Source organism: Neofelis nebulosa, chromosome 1 (genome assembly GCF_028018385.1).
Source record: "Neofelis nebulosa isolate mNeoNeb1 chromosome 1, mNeoNeb1.pri, whole genome shotgun sequence".
In the NCBI taxonomy this organism is placed as follows: Eukaryota; Metazoa; Chordata; class Mammalia; order Carnivora; family Felidae; genus Neofelis; species Neofelis nebulosa.
Genome location: NC_080782.1, coordinates 238,309,192 through 238,333,163, shown reverse-complemented (window position 1 = coordinate 238,333,163; position 23,972 = coordinate 238,309,192). Strand labels below are relative to the sequence as shown.

General features: G+C 46.9%; 1 protein-coding gene across 9 annotated transcripts in view; it reads left to right on the top strand.

The window, feature by feature from the left end:
• ATP8A2 (ATPase phospholipid transporting 8A2) overlaps positions 1–23,972 on the top strand; it is a 614,836-nt gene that overhangs the window by 550,637 nt on the left and 40,227 nt on the right. For all 9 annotated transcript variants that reach the window (XM_058689525.1, XM_058689573.1, XM_058689555.1 and 6 more), the window contains 2 exons: positions 5,548–5,636; positions 11,715–11,819. In XM_058689525.1, the coding sequence (XP_058545508.1) occupies positions 5,548–5,636; positions 11,715–11,819 (194 nt within the window). The remainder of the gene's footprint in view (positions 1–5,547; positions 5,637–11,714; positions 11,820–23,972) is intronic.

The following is a 23,972-nucleotide window of genomic DNA, read 5'->3' as shown; positions in this document are numbered from 1 at the left end:
ACAAGTGTCCCTACCAGGCGGATGGTCCTTAGAGGTTTGGCTTAATTTTGTTACTGTGGCCGGGGGCGGGGGGGGGGGGGGCGCAGGGATTGGGGGGGGCGGTTCTTTGGTTCTGTTTTTGTGACACTGCAAGTCCTCCAGATTTTCTTTGACTTACAGTTTGAATTTGGTGCCCTGTGTTTCTGGTGTTAAATGGAAGTCAGACTTGGGGCTTGAGTGCTATTGCCAAGTCTGTGCTGGGGGATGTTCGTTCTCTCCTGCCCCGGGATGGGTGGGTGCGGGAGAAGGAAGACCCTCATTGCTCACGTTTAGGGCAGGCAGTGGGGCTTGGGGACAACCAACGGCTTTGGATGTGGCAGCAGATCCTGGGGGGAAGTTGCAGAATTAAATTTCCTTCTGTTCAACGGGAACTGTGAGGGGTCACATGAGAAGTCCTGCACATAGAGATGCACAAAGAAGTCCTAATTCCTTCTCTGGGCCGGTGAGCGGTTGGCTTCCGCTGTCAGCACCTTGGTTCCCATGCACCCCGCACTGGGAGCACGAAGTACCTTACCTGGCTCTGGTTACTTCTGCTTCCCTTTTGAAACTTCTCATCTATTGGTCTCTTGGGTGCCTCTGTCGGTTGAGCATTCAACTCTGGATATCATCTAGGGTCATGATCTGATGGTGGTGAAATCAATCCCTGCATCAGGCTCTGCAATGACAGCATGGAGCCTGCTTGGGATTCTCTCTCTCCCTCTCTATCCACTCCTCCCCTGCTCATGTTTGCACACGCATGTGCGCTCTCTCAAGTAAATAAAACTTAAAAAAAAAACAACAACAACAAACTCCTGGTCTATCACCATGTTCCTGGATGGCTGGACCTGAGTTTGCGGGTGTGTGTGTGAGATTAGTAGCACTGTAGCCAACAAACGCACTAATCCCTGATCACTCCTGTTGTGGGTGCCCCTGGTTCATACTTCTAATCTAACTCAGTGCTGTGCTGGGCAGCTCATTATAGTCAGACAAACCTCCAGTCCTGTCTGGGCTCTCACCTTTTTGCGCCCTAATGTACCAACTCATTCTACCCACCTGAGCCTCAGTTTACTGCAGTGGGTTCCTGTGCATTTGGCACCTGAGTGGCTCATGTCTGTGCTAGTAAAGATGTGCTAACTGGGAAGAGGGGGTCCCTTCTTCCCAACAGACTGTTAGCACATCAAAAGGATATTTTTAAAGCCTCACTCAATAGTACTTAGGAGAGAGGAGGGGAAAGAGTAATTAAGTGCCATTTGTCACCCAGCCCAGCTCAATAAACATTTTTTTTTTGGTCATGCTTAAGAGAACAAGAAAATGTAATTAAGTTTAAATAACTAAAGCTGTGGCCTTAGGGAAGCTTTCAGGATGTTGGACCTCAGTCATTCCGTGAAAATCTGTAGAAACTTTTCTGGAACCACACTTTTAAGTTATATACACGAAATCTTCCCGGCTCCAAGTTGTAAACACCAGCAACAGCAACAACAATATTTGCAAATCTCTATATAACTTTTGTCAATTTGGGTGGGAGCTTCATATTTCCAGTAGGGCAGCTCAAAGTTCACGGTCCTTACTTCGCTCAGCAAGTAAACTTCTTACTGAGTTTCGTAATCTAGTTTAAATCATTGCTGTCAAGTGTTATTTTTAAATGACCGTACCCTTTGGTAAATACACCTAGCAGATGATCCAGGACGTACCCCCGGTAAGTATAGCTCAAACCAGTCCCACCTTCCATGGGCAAGTACCACCCCAGGCGGGTACAGCAGAGAGCAACACCCAAGGTGCCAACTCAGCCCTGCGGCCGGGGACTCAGCCAACCATAGAGGCAAGAGGGTTGTTGATGGGCTCCTTCCCATGGTTCGCTTGGGAGGTGGAGGGAGGGGTCGGGTTACATCTTTCTTTCGTGTGAGTAATACATGTTTTCAGTAGAAAAAGCGGGAAGTAGAGATAGCCAGAGAGATACGCAAACACCAGTCACCGTCCTCCTGTATCCCAGATGCATTATTCACGAACATGTCAGCAGCACGTATGAAAGCGGGTGTTAGTCTCCAGCCCAGCAAGGCCGGGACCACTCCACCCCTTCTGAAGTCCCAAAATGCATTTGCGAAAGGCGAGCAAATCCTAAAACACGACCTACAACAATCGGAGTGTATATTGACGTATATAGACACGTGCTGAAGGCTTCACATTCAAAGACACGGGAACTTGTAGCAGACTACATCAGGACATGGCATCTCAAGTTCAATTTCGAGATTTGGCCCAGTTGTGCTGCTTTTCCCACACTCCCATTGCCATGGTGGGTCCGTTGGAAGAGGTGTCAGAACCGGAGTTTGCATTAGCCTTATAACATTCCTCCGTGCCAACCAATCTAATTCTCTGTCCCTCTTAATTGCCACCCACGAGCCCATTGTCTGTAGGACCACAATATAATTAAGTCCTGTTCTTGGACGTTTCTTTCTTCCTGTCTTTGGTAGCACAGCACGGTGTGACTATTCTTGCACTTACTTCTTCGGACACTTTATTACTTATTTCCTGAGGATGAAGTGGAAGAGACGTGATTGATGGGGCGCAACGCGCTCCCATAGTTTTAAGTCAGAAAACAGGGACTTTTTTTAGAAAAATCAAAGCAAGTCCTCCAGGCCCTGGGTGGAGTTCAGCTTTACCCCAGACCTCACTGCGTCTCAGACTCATCGTCAGAAGCTCCGAGTCCCGTGGAGAGCCACGCGACAGAGTTCGGAGGCAAGACCCGAGCGGTTAGGCGTGGGCTTTGCCGTGGCTGCTCGGGACAAGGGCCGCGGTGGGTGTGGCGGGCCCACCAGAACAGAGGACGGAAACCAGAGAGCGCGTTGAAACTAGCATGCCACGTGGGGGCCAAACCCCGCCCTCTGCACTTGAAGAGAGCTGCCCTGAGCGCCCCCTGATTCTCAGCCCTGCCGCGTCCCTGCAAGTGTCCCCCGGCTTACGTGTGCCTCGACCCCACTGCCCGCCTGCCCTCGGAAAGCCTCCGGCCACTTGGTAATGAGTTGTGGCAAAACCTCTCTCTTCCCGTTGAACCAAATGGTGAGGACTCCAGAAAAGCAAAGGAACGAACATGAAGGGTTCTGTCACCCCTGTCCCTTTTCGAAGTGGCCCACCCTTCCAGGCCAACTTGCCAGTTGCCAGCCAGCTCCAAGCTCCCAGCCCGGCTCACCAGAAACCCCAATCTAAGGACTCCCTACTCCCCAGCCCCCACATTTGCTTAGAGCAAACTTGTCCGCACCTCCCTCCCCAGCTTTTGCCCTACATTCTCTTTTCCCCTCCTCCCCTGACATTTAACTTGGCCCCACAGCTCTATACCTTAAAAAACCCTCTGCCCCAAACTGTCTGTGATGCAGCATGCCAGGACCAAGAAAAGCTCATCAAAGGCTGCTGTCCTCGCTGCCTGTCCCTGTCACTCATCGTTCCCCTTGGAACTGCTCTCCCTCTACCCTTCCCTAGCTGCCGAAACCCTGCTTATCTTTCTAGACACATCTCACGTTCTGTGTTCTTTAAGGAGCCTGACCAGCCTTCTGAAACCCCCTAGAATGTGATCACAATACATGTCATATTCCGCTGTGTCGTGTACGGACGGTCCCTGACTTAGGATGGTTCCATTTAGGATTTTCCAACTTGATGATGACGTGAGAGCGAGATGCATTCAGTAGAAGCCGTACTTGGAGCTTTGAATCTGGATCTTTTCCTAGGCCAGCGGCATGTGGTACGACTGTCTCTCGTGACGCCGGGCAGTGGCCACTCCCCAGGCAGCCGGCACAGCCACGAGGGTGAATAACCGACATGCTCACAACCATTCGCCACCCAGACAATTACCTGTCACTTTTAGCACCGTATTCAGTACGTCGCAGGAGATTCTCGTTTTTTGTTTCTTTTTTTTATCAAAGCATAGTTGGCACACCATGTTATGTTAGCTTCCGGTGCGCAGTGTAGTGATGCAACAAATCTCTTTGTAGTGTGACTGCCACGTGTCACCATACAACGCTTCCCGTCCCACTGACCGTCTTCCCTAGGCTGTGCCTTTCATCCCTGTGATGGAAGCCTCTGTCACCCTCTTCATCTGTTTTACCCTCCCCCCCTGCATTCCCCCTCCCCTCCGGCAACCACTGATTTGTTCTCTGTACTTATGGGTCTTTTTCTGCGTTTTTGTTTGTTAATAAGTTTGTTTTTTAGATTCCACGTAAAAGGGAAAATAGGGCTTTTGTCTTTCTCTGTCTGGCTTCTTTCACTCAGCATTATACCCTCTGGTACGTCCATCCACGTGGTCCCACATAGCAAGATCTCATTCGTGTTCATGGTTGAGTAATATTCCGTGTGTGTGAGTGAGTAATATTCCGTTGTGTGTCCGTACACACCCCCCCCCCCCACATCTTCTGGATCCATTCATCTGTTGATGGACACTTAGGTTGCTTCCATATCTTGGCTATGGATTGTAAATAATGCTACAGTAAACATAAGGGCACATATATCTTTCGAATTAGTGTTTTTGTTTTCTTTGGCTAAATACCCAGTAGTGGAATTTTGGGACCCTATGTTTATTTCTATTTGTAATTTTTTGAGGAACCTCCATACAGTTTTCCACATTCATGCTTTATTATAAAATAGGCTTGGGGTACCTGGGTGGCTCAGTTGTTTGGGCTCCCAAGTCTTGATTTAGGCTCAGATCATGATCTTATGATTTGTGAGTTCTAGCCCCGCATCGGGCTCTGCACAGACAGCATGGGGCCTGCCTAGAATTCTGTGTCCCTCTCCCTCTCTGCCCCTCCCCAGCGTGCTTCTATATATCTCTCAAAACAAAAATAAACTTAAAAAAATAAAATAGGGTTTTGATGATTTTGCCCAACTGGCTATGGTGTTCAGTAAGTTAGGTGTATTAACTGCATTTTTGACTTATGATATTTTCAATTTATGATGGGTTTATCAGCATATGACCCTGTTGAAAATCAGGGAAAAATCTATAGATTATACTGTGTGTGTGTGTGTGTGTGTGTGTGTGTGTGTGTGTGTGTGTGTACTTAATGATTTTAAGTTCCTGGGAGGCAAGGACTATAACCATTCATTTTCCTCTTCTGGGTGTTCAGAATCACTGTACCTTGCACCAAGGTACTGGTTCTACGAACGAATGAGCAGCGAAGGAACATGGGCTGATGTATAAGGGAAGTGGATGTAATGAGCCTCCTAGAGAAAAGTTGATTTGAGAGCAAGCTGACTCCAACCTTTCCATATAGAAGGGATTTGGGGACAGCGTTCTGATCAGAAAGAGGCTTTAAAAAGCACTTTTTAAAGAGGGAGACAACAACGCTTGTAAAAATGAAAGGAGACCAGAGCTGATGGAGATCAACAGAGAGGCACATTTTCGCTGTGATTGAATGTCTGTTGTGTGTGTGTGTGTGTGTGTGTGTGTGTGTGTGTGTGTGTGTGTTATGGGATGTTTTCCATTGATTAAATCACATAGGTTTTTTGAAAGAACAAACCTAACGCACGTGTCACTTCTCTGTCTTGCAGGCAACCATGGTCCTGAGCTCTGCACACTTCTGGTTGGGATTATTTCTGGTTCCCACGGCGTGTTTGATCGAAGATGTGGCGTGGAGAGCGTAAGTGAAAAGTGAAGTGCCCGCCCTAAGTCTTGCTCAGCTGCCCTTGCAATCACCTTTCGTGAACCCTGCGGTAGGGTCCTGCATGCTGTGGGACTTCTCAAGAATCAGGTCTCCTGCCTGGCCAAAAACTGTACGTGGAGGTCATTTCAAATTAGAAAATACTTGGAAGGAAGGAGTCTTCATTTTCCCAGTAACTCACAGTAGGAATCCTTCAAATATAATTTATTTAGAGTGTCCGTGTACAGATCTATGTGAACATTAATCACAAAGATGAAATTATAATGTGGGTCAGACAGGAAACAATTCATGCTCAACTTTTGCTTATGTTTCAAAATAATATTGTTTCTGAAATATCTTGTGTACAAGGTAAGTGAAGCAACTACGTTCCAAGAGAATGTAAGTTTTAATTTTATCCATGAGAAAAAGACGGAATACTCCAAATGAGGTAACACTGAGTTTTGTTTGGGGCAGGCCTGATCCCTCCTACAAACAGTTGCCGACTTCCCTGAAAATTGAGCCTCCTGGATTGGTTTTACTTTAGGCAAAGCATAATTATTTTGGGGCCCTGAGGTAGAGAATTGAGACTTTAATCCAAACCTTCCAGGAAAAGACATCAGATTTCATTTTTATCTCCCCCTTCCTCCCACACTCAATGAGAATTGTTCTTGCCTGACAGTTAAGGATGTCTTTTGAAAAAGTCTTCACTTTGGCATTATCTTGACACCCAATGATGCCTAACGTGGAGAGAGAGAGAGGAAGAGAGAGAGAGAGAGAGAGAGGAAGAGAGAGAATTGTATAGCACATATTTTGGGTGGGTTTTTTTTCCTCTTCACTAAGTTTTGCAACTGTTGGTAAAAACTAAATAATTCTAATTTATTAAATGGCTTGATTTACCACTACTTTCCTTTTATCTACTAAACCCGTGTTTTGTAAATAACTGAACTAGAATCTTTGGAAATGAAATTATAGCCAGGAAAGATGTTTTCTTAATCTAATAAATGCACTGAGAGAAAATATTCTATTATTTGTTCTTATAGCACAAAGCCCAATTGTGGCATACCATTTTACCTTGCTAAATTGCTTCAATTTCACATGACAGTTGGGTTAATTTTAGGTAAATACAGCATGACGTTGGTTACATTAGATCACTTTACAATTTATACTGATTGAGAATAGTGATGCAATTATAAATTAATCTCAGCCTATTTTAATTCAACTATCTAGATTAATGCCATGAAAAAACATGTTATTGAGACTGTATTTGCCAAGTGAGACTTTAGCAAAAGTATCTTTCTACCATTTCGAAGAGTGTTGGCCGATGACAGTGTTCTCTACCTCCTCGTCTTTTCCAATCCATTCTGAGTAAAAGTTACCGGTCACCAAGGAAGCAAATTATTCCTTCAAGCAGGACTTGTTTTTGGTTTCCCCTGGCACTGTAAAATTAGTGCCATTTACATTTTAGCAAGAACAAATCAAAGGACACTGCCTCCAGCTCCACCGGATGGAAAGAGCAAAAGTCACTTCATTTCCAAGAAGCTTGCCAGCCAGGTAGGAGCAGGGACCGTGCTCTGTGGTGAGGAGGCTGGTGGGGGGCCAACAGAGGCAGACAGACCCCAGGCATTGTCCCACCTGCTACCTCCTGCCCGGTAGGGGCCCAGAAAACAGCCCTTCCCAGGAGCAGACGGCACCTCAGCTTTGGGCTGAGCCGGAAGGGCCGCTACCAAAGTGCAGGGACACTTACAGAAACGTACTTTTGTCCCTTTCTGTTTGGAGAAACCAGGGAGGGTGTGTACCTTGGCTCTCACCTGCAGTATTTGCCCAAAGAATATGCTCAATTTGTAGTACACATTTCACGTCTAAAGTACAGTCACCTCTGTCCTCAAAAAACAAGAATTTCACAAGTTTACTTGGGAATCCTCCCTGTGATCACGGGGCCCATGTTTACACTCCCAGCCTGACATCGATGTTGTCGAGTCCCGTAAATTCACAGGCTTCTCTGGGAAGAGAAAGCCGACTATGAGTCAGTCGCACTGTGATTTCTCTTTCTGAGCTTTAACTCCCGGGACGTGTTCCGGTTTTCCTTCCTGCACACTGAGCAAACACGCGAACCCTGCTTGTCCACAACCTCCCTTCACTGGGTTCCGGGTGTCAACTATTTATTGAGACACGATGTGCTGTGGCTGTCCTTGGGCTTCCAAGGAGAGTTTTGAGTGAAGTGAATCGGAATTACCGAGCACCGGAAGAGCCTGTGGGGCCTGTCAGAGTCTCTCACGGGATGACTCTCTCATCTTGCCTTGGCCCAATCTTACTGGACTTTTTGTTTTGTCTTGAATGTTGGAGGTTGACTCTCTTTTGAAAGAGCTTTTAAATCCCAGCAGGAGGCAGGCCCACCTTTTTGCATGTATTTCTATGAGTGTTGAGGGAAGTGAGCTGCTCTTTCTACATTTTCCCCCCTTAGCCTGCCCAGTCCCCCTCTCCCATTTCAGGAACTAGACTGTTTCAGAGTCAGGGGAAAAAAAAAAAAAAAAAAAAAGAAAGAAAGAAAGAAAGAAAACCAGCATGAGGTAATTCAGTCATTTTTTCCATGAAGTCTGTCAGCTTTCTGGTCGAAGATCCGTGAGACTATCTTAAGTCAGATTTGGTTGCCATAAAGTACCTCCTCTGTTATCCTATTAACCATAATTTTCATCAGGGACCGAACTAACACATCTTTTACTAAAATAATTGACTGATTATATGTGATACCTGGCTAATGAGTATTTTTATTAGAAGCATGAAGTTTAAATTGCCCAGAACTATTTTAATACACTTTAGCTTACACGCTTCCAAAATGTTTACCCATGACCACATTCTTAGGTAAGCTGCCATGCACTCATTCTCATTTAGGAGAAATTCGTTAGTTGCTTTGTAGAAATAATATAAAGCTCAAGGCCACTGGGCACAGGAACCCGTCTCCTTTTATCTAACTGTATCTCTTATACTTTACCAGTCAGCACACAATACGTTCAGCAATTCCAGAATGACTCTATTTCCTTATTATAATCCCAGATAGGGAGTTAAATGGAAATAAAAAGTAATAAGAAATTTCTGTATACAAATGAGTCTTGATTTAAAAAAAAAAAAACCCAACTAAACTAAGTTTTTGTGAACCAAATTGTATTTACATTTTCATCCACATTTAGTGGAATCGAACATCTCCTTGACTTGCTGCTTTTCCATGTAGAGGAGGGAGTCAAGGAACAAAGTTTCAGAAACAGAAAGGTGCAAAGGTCAAGATGCTACGTCGATCTATTTGTGTTAAAAACCCCCGAATACGTGGAGATACCCATAGCTGTATCTGGAGGCTCCCAGCCAACTCTCACACTCTGACAGTGGCTAAGCAACCCACGCTACCCCTCGTGGGATCATCTGGTCTTTTGGTGCGAGGTTGGATGGAGCAGCCCCAGACCACAGCGGGCCAGCCGTTGGGGGACAGTGGGGCTCACTGTGTCACAGCTGTGACTCAGAACAAGCCACACCCCGGTGCCTGGTGAGACCGAACTTGCATGCCAGTGGCTGATGCTTAAAGGCCGGCTTTTCGCATGTGAACTTTGACAGGGGGAGGAGAGCCATTCATCTAACGAAGAATTTATTAATGATGTAAAGTCCCTTGAAAAAGCAGTTTTGCGTTGCTAACATCACTTCTACCCCAGTGCCACACGCAGAAAGACTCACGGAATCATCCCCAAGCGTTGCCATACGGTGTTCTCAAATAGTGGTCAAGTCCCATGAGCTAGGCTCGTGGAAATACTGAAAACTTGCTGAGTAATTCTTGGACACCAATGAGTTTCATCCATTAAAAACATGCACAGTGTCTGGGGGCATTAGGATACTCAGATCATTTCACCCTGAAATGATTTTGTGAATGAGCCAAAACTGGCAGTTTCAATGTAGTGGGTCAGATTCGTTTTCCCTTGGCCTAAGGTGTAGATTTCCAGCCCACTGGCCCAGCCTCCCTGTTCCTAGCCTACTTCTTGGTGGCACCCTTGTCCCCCAGCCCAGAAGATAACTCCGAGGGCTGTTACAGAGGTTGATGAGCCCTGATTGCTCTGTGTTGGGAGAAGGAGGGAGGAAGGAGGGGAGGGATGGATTGAGGACCATCCTGAAACAGAGCACATGTTCATCCCCCAGGACCCGCAGATGTGTTCTCTGTGTATTTGGGGACCTGTATATCTGGGGTGAATCCTAGCGGAGCGGGGCTTGCCCCTTAGTTGTCTCCCTATCATCCTAGCCCCGTGAGCCCATGAGATAAAAGTTCAAGTTGGGGGCCCAGCATATTCAATAATAATGAACAGTGCAAATTTCAACATTCTTTTTTTACTGTCTCCGGCAAAACGTTAAACGTTTTCTCATTTCTTGTTTAAATTAAAATTCCACAGTCTCTGCTTTGAACTGCAGTATGTTATCACTACTGAGTCCCGGGACTCGGCTTGATGTAATTAAGGTATTATGTGTTAAAACCTGTGTGGCTAAGTTCTCTTGTTTACTTTGGGGAAAAGGAATGACAGGCACATACACAGTGTCTTAGGACTAATACTCCATTATAGATTAACTTGGAGTGTTAGGGGATGACTGGGCGTTATCTTAACAGACTTCTTCCCTTGAAGGTGGAGGGTGGGAGGAAGAATGCGATTTCACTGCAACAGCTTGCGTCTTCAGAATGTTCCCGTTACGCTGTTTTCTCTTCCTTGCAGAGATGCTCCGTTTTTGTTCTTGTTCTGTCTTTGAGTCCTGGCACTTAGCAGGGTCTCCACATCTGTTTACACTGAAACTAATGAAAAGCTTTTTGTAATACAGAAACCTGCCCTATATTGCTAAGCAATGAGCCCTTTTTCTTTTTAGTTGCCCCCCCCCCCCCCCCCCCGTTTCATACCTGTGTCTAGTCAAATGGCCTTTTCCTTCAGCAGGACCGTTTCCAACCAGTAGCTCTGTGTTTAGTCTCAATTTCAGGAAGATCCTGAGATCAGCTGCTTGTTTGAATGTTGTAAGGTATTCTTAGTTTAATCAGAAAAAAAGGGCAGGCGGTTCTTCCTGCAGTTTGAGGGGGGTGACCTGACCAGGCTGAGCTTTAAACTGTGGTGCAGAGGCCAGCTTATTTCCGTTGCTACATCAGTTGCTTTACGCCATGGAGACCCACATAGATGGGCCCTGAGGGTAAGTCTCTGCAAGAGAACAGTGGAAAAGCTGTGCCTGGATATTTGTATTGACCCTAAATTTCAGGTCCAGAGTTTGGCTTGAAGAGCATGAATTCCAGCATTATAAACCCCATTCCCGGGGCACCTGGGTGGCCTGGGTGGCTCAGTCGGTTAAGCATCTGACTTCAGCTCATAGTCATGATCTCACGGTCCATGAGTTCAAACCCCACGTCGGGCTCTGTGCTGACAGCTCAGAGTCTGGAGCCTGCTTTGGATTCTGTGTGTGCCTCTCTCTGCCCCCCGCCCCACCCTCTACCCCCTGACACCTGCCACTCACACTCTGTCTCTATCTCTCAAAATTAAATAAACATACATACATACATACATACATCCCATTCCTGCTGTGACAGTGGCTCTTTTGACGCTAAAAAGAGAACAAACTACTCACCCGGGGTCTGTGATCCCAGTAGGGGCCAGGGCTAAGGGATCCGCATACATCCACTAGGGTAAGGATTTAAAGCATCTTCTGGGTTCTTAGGTTCTGCAGTGAAACACTTTGGAGATGGACCCATGAATATCCATGGACCCCGGTCCTTGGTCTGAAAGGCTGGGCCCTCAGCCAGATTCTCAGGCTTTCAGCAGCAGGCAGTGTTCCTTGGCGGATGTGGGCTAACTTCTGAGGCTCACGGTCCAAGTGTGTTCTGGGGGACTTGGGATGCTTCCTGGTGTATGAAAGTGGAGCCCCGGCCACGCACCGGGACTGTGACTGTTCCACAATGTCCGGAGCTGCAGCCTCGGCGTCCAAGGGCATCCAGATGTGGCCCCAAAAGGGAGCAGCCAGGCTTTAACGCTGTATAAAGTTCCTGTGTCATGCGCTTTTTGTCTTTTCCTTCCGACACAGGGCCAAGCATACCTGCAAGAAAACGTTGCTGGAGGAGGTGCAGGAGCTGGAAACGAAGGCCAGAGTGATGGGGAAAGCGATGCTTCGGGACAGTAACGGGAAGAGGTGGGCCGGCGCCGGCCAAGAGCGTGGGGGGCACCAGTTCTCCCAGCCCTGCTCCCTACTTTTCCATCCCTCCTTGCTTTTCCTCTCCTCAGTTTTCCATGAGAACATGGCATGCTCAGTTTGAGCCGTTTTGGGGATTCTCGAAGAATATAGTCGCAGGCAGATTTAAATTGCATTTTCTCAGTGGCCACATGAGATGCGGCCTGTCCCCAGGTAAAGCTGGGGGTTTTCACGGGGTCTGGGCATGGCCGAAACAGCCCACGTGCAGAAAACAGAAATAGCAGTGATACTATCCCAAGGCAGAAAAGGCCTGTTTCAGTCTTGTTACCAAAGCTAGGCCTTTTGATGTCAGGCCCAATTATTATTCTCAATGATGAGTATCTACCATGAAGGTCTGCATGCCGAATAATGTGTGTTTTTCATGTAAATCTTGTGACGGTTCGTGGCAAGTGTACCTGGGGCCTTTCGTTGTGCTTTTACCGAATTGTGATTTTCTACTGGTGTTGAGAAAGTATCATGTTACGTATGGGCGAGCTCACGGGAACAAATGCTATCGTTCCCTCTCCTTATTTCCCGTGGGACATCGGCCTCCTCTTTCCCATACCTAAAAGTTGGGCATGTGAACAGCTTTTGATTAATCCTGTACGTCACAGTGTTATTAGATTGCATTTAGCTAAAGCCCGAATACTACCAAAGGAAGCTGACCTGGACCCAAGAACAACTTAGTATTGCTGTCTTAGACACATGGAATGTCTGGAAAACTCGGAGTACCACTCTCCTATACGTGGGTTTAAGGAAATCTGTAGCTCACTGCCAGGAAAACAGAAATCTGCAAGCTGAAGACGTCTAGAGATTCCTACTGTGTGTCTTAATGTTTCAATTCTGTTTGATCCTACCATCTTCCAAAGCAATGAAGACAAAAGCATTTTCTTTTTTAACCCAGAGTTTGAGAACTATTAGGAATGTAACTTCAAATAACTTCAGATACTTCAGGGAAGGAGTTGTAGAGCGTGTAGTTCAAGTTGTGGTTTTTGTGTTTGTTCATGACATTTTTTTAACAAGTGAGGCCATTGGCATTCATTATATGGCAGCTGTGCCAGTCGCTGTAAAAAATAATCTGTCAACAAGACAAAAATCCCTGTCTTCAATAAGCCGAAAGCCATGACTGGGTGGGGACAGCGGCCGGGCTTGAAGCAGATCTATATAGAAGGGTTACACACGGCAGCACATGGCTAAGGCCTGCTCTGTCCGTTAGATACTTTAGGTCCAGTGCTTAGCACCTACTAGATTTTCAAGGGCCTACAAAATTCTTTGAGACCTGGGAAAAAAAAAAAAAAAAAAAAAAAAAAAAACGTTCCTAGGCTCTAAAAATAGGGAGAAACCTCGGCAAATTGAAATTAATAAGGGTTTAAAACTCTACAAAAGGCAGATCAGTCTTAGTAACTGTTAGATGTAATACGCATGCTGAGTTTTAGCGTCTTTGAAAACAACTCACAGGGCCTCCTAGATCCCAAGCATGCTCGCATATACCCAGTGACTGCTGAGAGATCATAGGTAATTCCTAGGTAAAATGAGAATTTCAAAGCAAAATTCTAAAAACTCTTCTGCAGCCTTTGACAGGAAAACCTTGCGCCCGACGTGGCATAAGAATGCGCTTCACCGTGTTTGATCCAACGTGGGGCCGGGGTCTCGTTCTGGTCCGTGAGGTTAAAACAGGCCTGGACATGGGGTCGGTAGCCTGGAGGGCGTTCAGAGGAGGCGACAACCCGGGAGGTCATCTGGCGTGGGAGATGAAGGGCTTCACGTTGGAGATGGGATGGGAAACAGGGCTTGGAGGAGGCGGGCAGATGGAAATACTGAGTGTGTGTTTCCAGCAGAGGGAGCAGCCCGTGCAGAGGCACTGGTAGGATTGTGTGCCCGTGTGCATCCCACGGAGATCTGGAGCCTGCGTGTGAATTCTGGCTCAGCTGTTTGCTGCTTAGCCACGTGACCTTGGACAAGATATTTTACATAGTGAGATGGTCTCTTCGTCTGTAACCAAAGACCAATATTTGGGAGAAGGTGGGTTGGGACTTAACGAAACAATGCGGACCACACGGCAGGTCGCCTGACCCGTGGCAGGAGCACAGTGTCCCCGCTGCTGGTCTTCAGTTTGGCTGGAGAGCTGTGATGTTGAAGGCGGATGCGGGCTGTGAGCCCATCCCTCCTTACAGTTCATAAAAAGAATGTCATTGTTAAAATTCACGTGTCCTGTTCAAAATGCACTTCTCAAGGTTCAAATGAGTGTCCGAAAGCAATTAGAGTTTAAATGGGGCTTCCTACCTTCTGCACCTTCAAATCTGTTTTCTGATCACTCTGTAAACGTGACGATTGTGTGGCTGGAGTGATTGCGCAAGAACGTGAGTGTGCACCCCCACTCCGTGGCTCCGGTTCCCTTGGGCTCTCGTCGCGGTGTGTTGCCTCACTTTTGTGTTCCTAGCAGAAGATCATTCGGGGATGCCCCGCCTCCCATCATCCTCAGACCACCCCCCACCCCCACCCCCGCCCCTGACCCACCACCATTTGTTTTTCCTCCCTCCTAATTGCTCCCAGATTTTCTGGGTGGTCCATTTGCAAACTAGATAGTGGCTACGGGCTGTTCTGATTTTGTCCTGCCTGGTCTCACAACTTTTCGTTCATCGCCTTTGTTTGCTCCTTTCACACCTGCCTGGATTCCTGTGCACCTCTGGTGCAGGGAGGCGTGGGGGCGGGTCAGCCCGGGAAGGGGTGGGGGAGGTTTCTTCCGCTCGGCCCTTCCTTGTAAAGACTTAGAGACGCCGTCGTTGAGAGATCCTGAGTACTCTTCTCACATCCCCGTTTCTCATTCCCCGCCCCCCATCTAATATTTCACTTCACTGGTGCATCTGTCTTTGGCTGTTAGTCTGGCGCATCGTAGAAGCTCTGTAAATATTTGTTGACCGCCTGGAAATGTGAAAGCCCTGCGAGTTGATGGTTGGGCAGGGAGAGTGAGCCTGCGCTATCCGTGTGGACCTCCCAGTCCCTGTTGTGTGGGCTCATGTGGAACGTGGCCCCAGAGAGATGCTGAGAGAGACATAGGTGGCCACTCGGCCCTTAGTGAGGGGCGCTTTTATCTCATGGCTTAAGAATGGAGCTAACAGAGTCACAGACGGAGAGGCACGTAGGACATTAGCCTATGCATGCGCGGATGACAGCCCCCAGCCCATCCTGCTCGCCAGGTGTCCTCAACACCCCTAACCACGGGAGAGCTCGGAACGCCTTCCCTAGGGCCTCTTCAGGACATCCTGCCAAGTCATAAAAGCCAGGTCCAAGTCGCTGGCAAATATCGTAGCAGTTTTTCTCAGGAATGTAACTCACAAGAAATGGAGCAAAAATGTTTATGCATTAATCTTGAGAAGCCCTCTTGTGCCAAATTTGCAAGTATAATTTTGAAACGGTAGCTAGGGATTCTGTGTCCCTCTGTGCTCTTTAGCCATTCAATAAAATACTTTTAACTTACCGTTTGACTGATCTTGTCGAAGCCCCAAACTTCACACTCTTGGTAAATATCAAAATGTCATTAGCATGCTTCCACACTCCTGCATTAGTAAATCTTGACTTCTGAAATGAACCTGTGTCGTTGATGCATAATTAAACCTGTCCTCGTGACTTAGAGAAAACAGGCCGATAAAAAGATGACATCTGAGAATGAGATATCCAGAAAGTGCAGGGCAGTAAGAAAATGCCTACAGTGGTGAGCAGAAGTGTCTTGATTTTGTTTTGTCCTTCCCCGATGAAACATTTTTCTTGACGTATTGTTTGCATACCTCCCAAATACCAGACGCTTGTTAATATTTGCATTGTTAAGAATACCTTTCCCCAAACCATCTTCCCCAGAAATCTTTACCAAGATATCACCCCCCCTCCCCTGTTCGGTGTGCAGGGTCTGTTATGCATTTCGGGACTTTGCTACAGGGAATAAAAAGGAAAATAAATGAGCTAAAGGAAAGAATTCCTTCTTTCAGTGTTTTGGTAGTATTTTCTCTCTCTTTATTCCTGAAGTGTAACTCACGCAGTTTTTGTTTTTCTCTGGCGGAAGAAAATCTTCTAGTGGCCACTTACCATTACAAATAGAATTGTTCAAAATGCCTAAGATGTCACGTACGGGGGACAAATCTTTTTCCCCCTTACCTTGTTTTTCTTTCTTGGTACAAGGTAGGGGGTGTTCTGATGTTTTCGGTATGAGGGCAGTCAAGAAGAAAGGGGAATATATTTGGTGAAAACATCCAGTTTTCCAGTTATTTAATCTGAATAAACAACAAGGAGACCCTTTTGTTGTACAACTTCTCTCTCCGCATCACAGTTGGTGGGAGGGGGTAGGATAAGGCCCTGTGCCGACTTTCTCCAGTTTCAAGGTCAAGGAGTTCTGGTTGCTGCCCTTGGCTTCCCCCAGCAAGTCGGTGGGATTCTCTTTCACTTAAGTGCTTCCCTGAAATATACTTCACTCTGTGCCCTGGTAAAGGTAGCCGGTGACTGGTCTTTGCCTCGTGGCGAGCGATCACGGAGTCTCTTATTTGGTTTTATGTCCTCGTGAATGCTGATACATGGGCGCTGTGACCCCGGGGCTGAGCCAGCACACCCAGGGTAATCTAGACAGCCTGTCTGCCTCTTGGGAATTCAGGAGGGAAACGTGATTCACTCCCGTGTGTGGGTGCCACAGCCTGCGCTCACACAGCTTCCGTTTCATCAAGGGCTACCTCTAGGCAGATAGGCGGGGCGCTGGGCCAAGCCAGCCATCCGGGAATCCTAATGGAATGTTATCAGTGGAAAAATAGAGGCCGGAGCCTGAAACACATCAGCAAGATTTTCAAACACACCAAAGTTTATTTCTCCAGCCATCATTCACCTGGTGCTCTTTTAAAAACCAACCATATTAAAAAACAAAAACTCCCCAATACATTTTGAGGTGAGTACTCAATTCAAAAAATATCTACTCCATGGGGCGCCTGGGTAGCTCAGTTGGTTGAGTGTCTTCCTTCAGCTCAGGTCACGATCTCGTGTTCGCGAGTTCAAGTCCCGCACTGGCCGCACTGCTATCAGATCTCACTGCTTCCGATCCTCTGTCCCCCCCTCTGTCTGCCCCTCTCCTGCTTGCATCCTCTCTCTCTCTCTCAAAAATAACAAACGTTAAAAAAAATAAATCAATATCCACTTCGAGCTCTAGACAGAAATCCTTTGATATGTAAAATAATATTTAAAAGCTGTTTGGTGTAAATACACCTCCCAGTCACAATTGTACAGCTGCTGAGTCAAAAGTGAGTGTAAGCGAGCCTCAAAATGTGAGATACACCAGCTTGATTGTATATTATTTCCCCAAGATAGACTTTATGTCATTTTAGGAAAAATGTTTTTTCCTCCTAGTATTGGCTGCCGGCAGCACCTGACTCTGTCTTCCCTTTGTTTCCCTTTCCCACACTTTTCCTCTCCCTAAAGCATCTATTAGTTTTTTATTAGCTAAAAGGATAGGAAATTATGGCATCATTTTAGCAAACCTCTCCAGGCCAGGTGGCAAATGTCTGCTTCCAACACCTGGTTAAGATTTCTTTCACTTCCAGCTGCATTTTTCCCATCACTGTGTCATGACGCAGAGGAAAGAGTAGAGCCCCCCCCCCCCCCCCACTTAGCTGTGTGACCTTGGCTGGGTTAATAACTTCTCTGAACTTTAGCTTTCTCATAAAGTTACTTTGAGGTTTAAATGAAATGATACAGATTAAATCTATAGCATATGGAGACGTTCAAAAAGTGTTAATACCCATGTTGCCTCCTAACGTAGAAGCTGAATAACAAAGTTTCACTGGCCATTTTAACACATGTGGGGTTTTTTTCAGAGCTCTTAGAGTGTGAGTCCAGCAGATTCTCTGGCTTGCATCTTCGGGGTACGCCGCCCTTCCTCCCAACACCCCCCTCCAGGCTGGGGCAGAGGGCAGGGCTCCAGCTGAGCCCCAGGCGCATCAGAGCTGTGTGAGCAAGCCACCATGAGTTTTGGGTCAAGGACACCAGGAGGGGGAGAGAGTTCACAACCCTGACGGTTTCCCGAGTCAGCCTTGCATTTCTGCTTTTACTGACTCTACTTTGCAAAGAAGAGGGGTGCTCCCAGCCAGGCTGTGTCCCAAACCCAGACTGTCTGCACGCAGCACGTCTGTGCCTGAACTGGCCGTCTCCCCTGAGAACCAGCCCATCCCTCAGAGTTCCCTGCCCCCATCGAGGACGAGTTGCCGCAATACCTCAGACACCCTCTCTGCATCATCCCGTCCCCTCTTTGCTGTCACGCGCGGCCGGGCTCCGGGGCTTGTAAACAGACCACCACTCCGCCACCTGGGCCAATCCCCTGTTTCCGAGGCCAGTGGCTCCTTTGGTGCCCTGTCCCCCTGACCGGTCCCCCTGCTGTGGTGCCTGCCCGGCTCACTCCAGCCTCCGCGGAGCCAAGACTGTTTCCTGCCGCTCCCTGGTCTAGAACCTTCCCTATTAGCTGTCCAACTGAGTGCAGGACAGGGACATACACTGATTTCCGCCTCCTCTCCCTCTTTTTACTGGCGTGGGTCTTAGCCTCCTGCCTCCCCTTGCCCTCCCAAGCTTCCCCTTCCCAAGTTTGGTCACACTCCTCTGCAGCCCGTGCTGCCCGTGGCCCTTTCTTTTCTTTTCTTCTCTCTCCTGTTCTTTATTCTCAGGTTCGTTAACATACAGTGTAGCCTTGGCTTCAGGAGTGGAGTCCCGCGATTCATCGCTTACATGCAACACCCAGTGCTCATCCCAACAAGTGCCCTCCTCAGTGCCCATCAGCCACGTTCCCCTCCCCCCTCTGCATCAACCCTCAGTTTGTTCTCTGTGTTTGAGAGTCTCTTATGGTTTGCCTCCCTCTCTGTTTGTATCTGATTTCCCCTTCCCTTCCCATAGGTTCATCTGTTAAGTTTCTCAGATTCCACATGAGTGAAATCACGTGATATCTGTCTTCCTCTGACTTATTTTGCTTAGCATAATACCCTCCAGTTCCATCCATGTTCTTGCAAATGGCAAGGTGCCATTCTTTTTCATCGCCGAGTAGTATTCCATCGCCTATTTAGACCACATCTTTATTCATCAGTTGATGGACATTTAGGCTCTTTCCATAATTTGGCTATTGTTGAAAGCGCTGCCATAAACATTGGGGTGTGTGCGCCCCTTTGATTCAGCACTCCCGTATCCTTTAGATAAGTTCCTAGTGGTGCAATTGTTAGATCGTAGGCCCCGTGGGCCTTCTCTGTTGGCTGGTTTTAGGCAAGGATGTCCACACTGGGTGGAGCTCTGGGCACTCAGGGACAAATGAGGCAGACCCTTGTCCTGGAGGGACCCGCAGCCCTGAGGACAAACGTTTCTGCCTGCAGACACACTCTGACATCACTGAGTTGTCTCTAATTTCTTGCCACTATGATAACGTCAGCTTGGGCCACCTCTAACGCATTCGTTTTGAAAGTGTTTTCAGTTATTCAGATATTCAACATATACGGCAATTAGTGCAAAGAACCCCCCACCCAGTTCTCGCTGCCCAGATTGAGCGCTTACCAAGGTTTTGCCGACACCGCTTCATCTAGCTCCTTTTGGGCCCCATTCTTGTTTCGCTGACGCATACAAAGGAAGTCCTAGATATCACATCTCACCCTTACTTACTTCACGATGCAGCTCTAAACATCACACCATACATTTTCACGTGTATTATCGTTAGTACGTTTATACCTGCTTATGTTGTTACCTATAAACACTGTAACTCCAACGCCTGTTATCCCATCTAAAAAATTAACGCTAATCCGTTGGTATCAGTTGATACCCCGTCCACAAACAGATCTTCTGGATCCTGCCAGGCCTCCCTTTTTGGGGATTTGTTAGGTTTGTATGAGGGTCGAGGCAAGGGACCCAGGTAACCTTAGGTTGCTGTGTTTTCAAGTTTCTTTTTGTCTCCAGAAGCCCCCTGCCCTTCCTTGTTTTTCATGCCATGGGCTTAACAGAACGTCTGCCCCATTTTCTTTTTCTCACGACGGTTGTCACCACATGCTGGAAATGAGTTTGCTCCTATCCGAAGAGGTGGCCCAGCCTCAAGGAGATGGGGTCGCCTTCCCACCACACACCAGTGTCACCCAAGCAGAGTCAGAGACCAGACCCTCATCTTCGACTCCAGGCCTCCTTCCACAAAGCCAAGGTTTTGAGAGCCACCCAAGTGCATCCATTTCTAATACATCTCATTTGGAGTGCCCGGAAAGCAGTGGAGCCCCCAGAGAGCAGGAGGGGTTGGCCGCCTGGGAGCAGGCATCCGATCGATCGGAGGCCAGAGGCCTTGGGGAGGGTTTTGGGGGGGAAGGTCAAAGTCTGCGCTCCAAGGAAGCTAGAAAATAATAGTCGAATGCTGGCGCCTTTTCCATCCCTAAATGCAGAAGGAACACGGAACAGACATGGAGACCGCCCTCCTCTAAAGGAATACGGAAGCCAGTCTGTCCACATCAGAGCAAATAAAAACAGAGGAGTTCTGGGGCGCCTGGGTGGCGCAGTCGGTTAAGCGTCCGACTTCAGCCAGGTCACGATCTCGCGGTCCGTGAGTTCGAGCCCCGCGTCAGGCTCTGGGCCGATGGCTCGGAGCCTGGAGCCTGTTTCCGATTCTGTGTCTCCCTCTCTCTCTGCCCCTCCCCCGTTCATGCTCTGTCTCTCTCTGTCCCAAAAATAAATAAAAAACGTTGAAAAAAAAAAAAATTTTAAAAAACAGAGGAGTTCACAAAAGCTGTCAGCTGTTGCGATCCGATTCAGAAAAGAGAAGCCTTGGGGCGCCTGGGTGGCGCAGTCGGTTAAGCGTCCGACTTCAGCCAGGTCACGATCTCACGGTCCGTGAGTTCGAGCCCCGCGTCGGGCTCTGGGCTGATGGCTCGGAGCCTGGAGCCTGTTTCTGATTCTGTGTCTCCCTCTCTCTCTGCCCCTCCCCCGTTCATGCTCTGTCTCTCTCTGTCCCAAAAATAAATAAAAAACATTGAAAAAAAATTAAAAAAAAAAAAAAAAAAAGAGAAGCCTTATTGAGGAAGGTGATTTCCAGCCAGAATCACCTTAATGGAGACGAGGATGGTCTATAAAAGAAATCGGCTGGGTGGATTTAATCCTGTGTAGGGAAGAACCCTGGGCAAGGCCTGAAGCAGCAAACGTGTCAGTTGAGACAACAGGGAGAGCTGCTCAGAACAATCAGAGAGTCCACTGCACCCCCAGGCAAGGCCGGTGAAATCTGCAGCCTTGCTGACAAATAGCACAGGTGAGGAAATGCATTCTAGAACAAAGGGAGTAAAAGATCCAGGAAATTACAGAAAGGCTCACTGGATTACCCAAATGGGGATTTCTGGTGACTGCATCCTGGGCACAGGAAAGAGAGGATGAGGAAACTCAACTCGTAAGGAAGTAAAACACCTAATTAGCATTTACCTAATGCCTAAGCTGCCTGTGTCAACTAAAAATAATTGGTTCTCTGTTATTTTACGGACGGGAACTCCCAAGTGCCTTTGTTGTTGTTGTTGTTGTTGCTGCTGCTGCTGTTGTTGTTATGGACAGGTGTTCAATAATTTAAGAAAACTTTCATAAATACCTTTTGTCATTTGTTATGAAGCAAGAAAAGGACTTCTTGTTCCCTTTAAGTGGCACGTTAGCTGTGCTAGAAATGGGCGCAGCAGCTGAGCCACTGTAGTCCAAGTGTTGCAGAATCTTTATGTGATTTGTGCAAGGGGACGAAGAAACCCTTGTCTCCCTGAGTGAGTTGATAGATACGGAGGCAGGTTAGTGTCAGTCCGTGGTTTGCTAGGAACGCGTCCCCAGAATCTAGTTCCAGGATGACTTAAGAAAATTTATTTTTCCTGGGGCGCCTGGGTGGCGCAGTCAGTTAAGCGTCCGACTTCAGCCAGGTCACGATCTCGCGGTCCGTGAGTTCGAGCCCCGCGTCGGGCTCTGGGCCGATGGCTCGGAGCCTGGAGCCTGTTTCGGATTCTGTGTCTCCCTCTCTCTCTGCCCCTCCCCCGTTCATGCTCTGTCTCTCTCTGTCCCAAAAATAAAAAAAATAAAATAAAAAATAAAATAAAAAATAAAATAAAAAAAAAATAAAATTTATTTTTCCGACCGCGACTTAAGTTAGTTTAATGTCCTCTTTTCAAAAATCATTTTTACTCGAGAAGTTAACGTTCAGTAAATAGTGCTGGTGGTTCATCACATCCCCTGTAAAGCAGGACAAAATATTCTAATCCTTTTTTTTTTTTTTTTGCAAGTCAGTTTTATTTAACCCATTTGAACAACAATAGAAACAGGAGGTAAATTTAAGAAAAAAAAATTTTTTTTCATGGTGTAGGTCTTATCATTTGAATAGTGATATTTCACATTCCAAGCAGAGATTAGTTCTTCAGGAGGTTTTTAGAAGATCTTGGCTAATCACTTCTCTACTTCATTATCAGTGAGTGTCTGCTTTTTAGTTTGACTCCCTCTTCCTCCCTACCTCCAACTGTGATGGTAAAGCATTCCAGCCAGCAGAAAACAGATGACCGCAAACACCCATTCTGAAATCGAGTTACAATTTAAACATAATCCAGGAATAGCCAGATTCCTCTGCTCCTTTCTCAATGGGCCCGTCCTGACTCCTTTGGGAGACTGAGGAAAGAAGAAGAGACCTTCTGGCCCCAAAAGTACAGATGCAGAGTTGCTTTTGTAGTACATTTAAGAGAATTGTTGAATCCCCTGGATGTATCAGACTTCTGGAGGAAAAAAGAATTCAACGGGCAGTGCTGGACTTTTTTTTTTTTTTAATTTTTCTCTTCCTTCCTTCCTTCCTTCCTTCCTTCCTTCCTTCCTTCCTTCCTTCCTTTCGTGTTTGCACCCGACGCTACTCTGAACATGCACACCCAAGTCCCAGGTGTGGTCCTTGTTGTACAGCACAGTAGTTTGGCATCTCTGTGCCTGGAACCTGAAAAGCCACTTGAGGGCCATTTGGTCACCAGGTCATTAGGTGACTGTGACATCATTGACCTTGTAGTAGACGACTCAGAATTTGTAAAAGTTATCGCTCAGAGATGATCATCGTCGTGGGAATTGCTGCATTTAGCAATAGATGTGTTGAACTTTTGGAGAGATTGCTCTAGTAATAAAAGCAGGGGGGGTGGGGTGGAATGGATGTGTCTCTGCTAGTGAACAGAAGAGTAAATCCTTCTGGAGGCCAGGACACGGGAATGACTGCTTATTTAAGAGCCTTGGTGGTTTAGCCATTCAGTTAGTTGTAATTATGTCTTCCCTAACAAGTCAGTGATAATACGGTTATTCAGTGTTTATTCTCTTGCCCTAGCAATTAGGATTGGCTCAAGGCACCTTAGGTGGTGGTAATTGGGAATTCACACTTGCTAATGAGTAAACATGTTGGCTTCATAGCAAATAGAATCACTGATTGGCTTAATACGGGACAAGTCACTTACTCATCATGCAACAGACATTTATTGAAAACCGAGGACGTGCCAGGCCAGGGTGTGGCATAGGATGAAACAGACAGGTCCCCACCGTGTTAGAGCTTACATCCCAGTGAGGGTCACACGCAGTGAACAAACAGCGAATAAACTTGAGATTCAGTAGTGACTGGTGTGAGGAACATGGAACAGAGGTTTGTCACGGGGAATGAATGGGTTTACGTGTCAGGAAAGTCTCTCAAGATGTCACTTAGAGACCTAAATAAAACACATAGCCAACCCAACAAAGATCTGGGGAAGCAGCATCCCAGACGGTGGAAAGTGTTGGTGGTCTGGCTGGGGCCTGTAAAATTCAGGGCAAAGTCACCTAAGAGGCAGCAGAGAGATTTGCAGGGAACGATAACGGATCAGGATTTCAGCCAGCAGGAGCCATGGAAATGGCTCAAGCAAAAGAAATGCATGACTCGATATTGTGAAATACATGATTGCCATGCCATTTTAAAGCCACAGTAGAACAAATATATATATACATATATAAGATATGTAAATATAAAATAGTATATAAAATACAGATAAATAATATATATATAATATATATGTGTAAAAGTGAAAGTAAAAAAATAAGAAAGTATTTTGGTATGAATTTATTGTAACAGTTAAA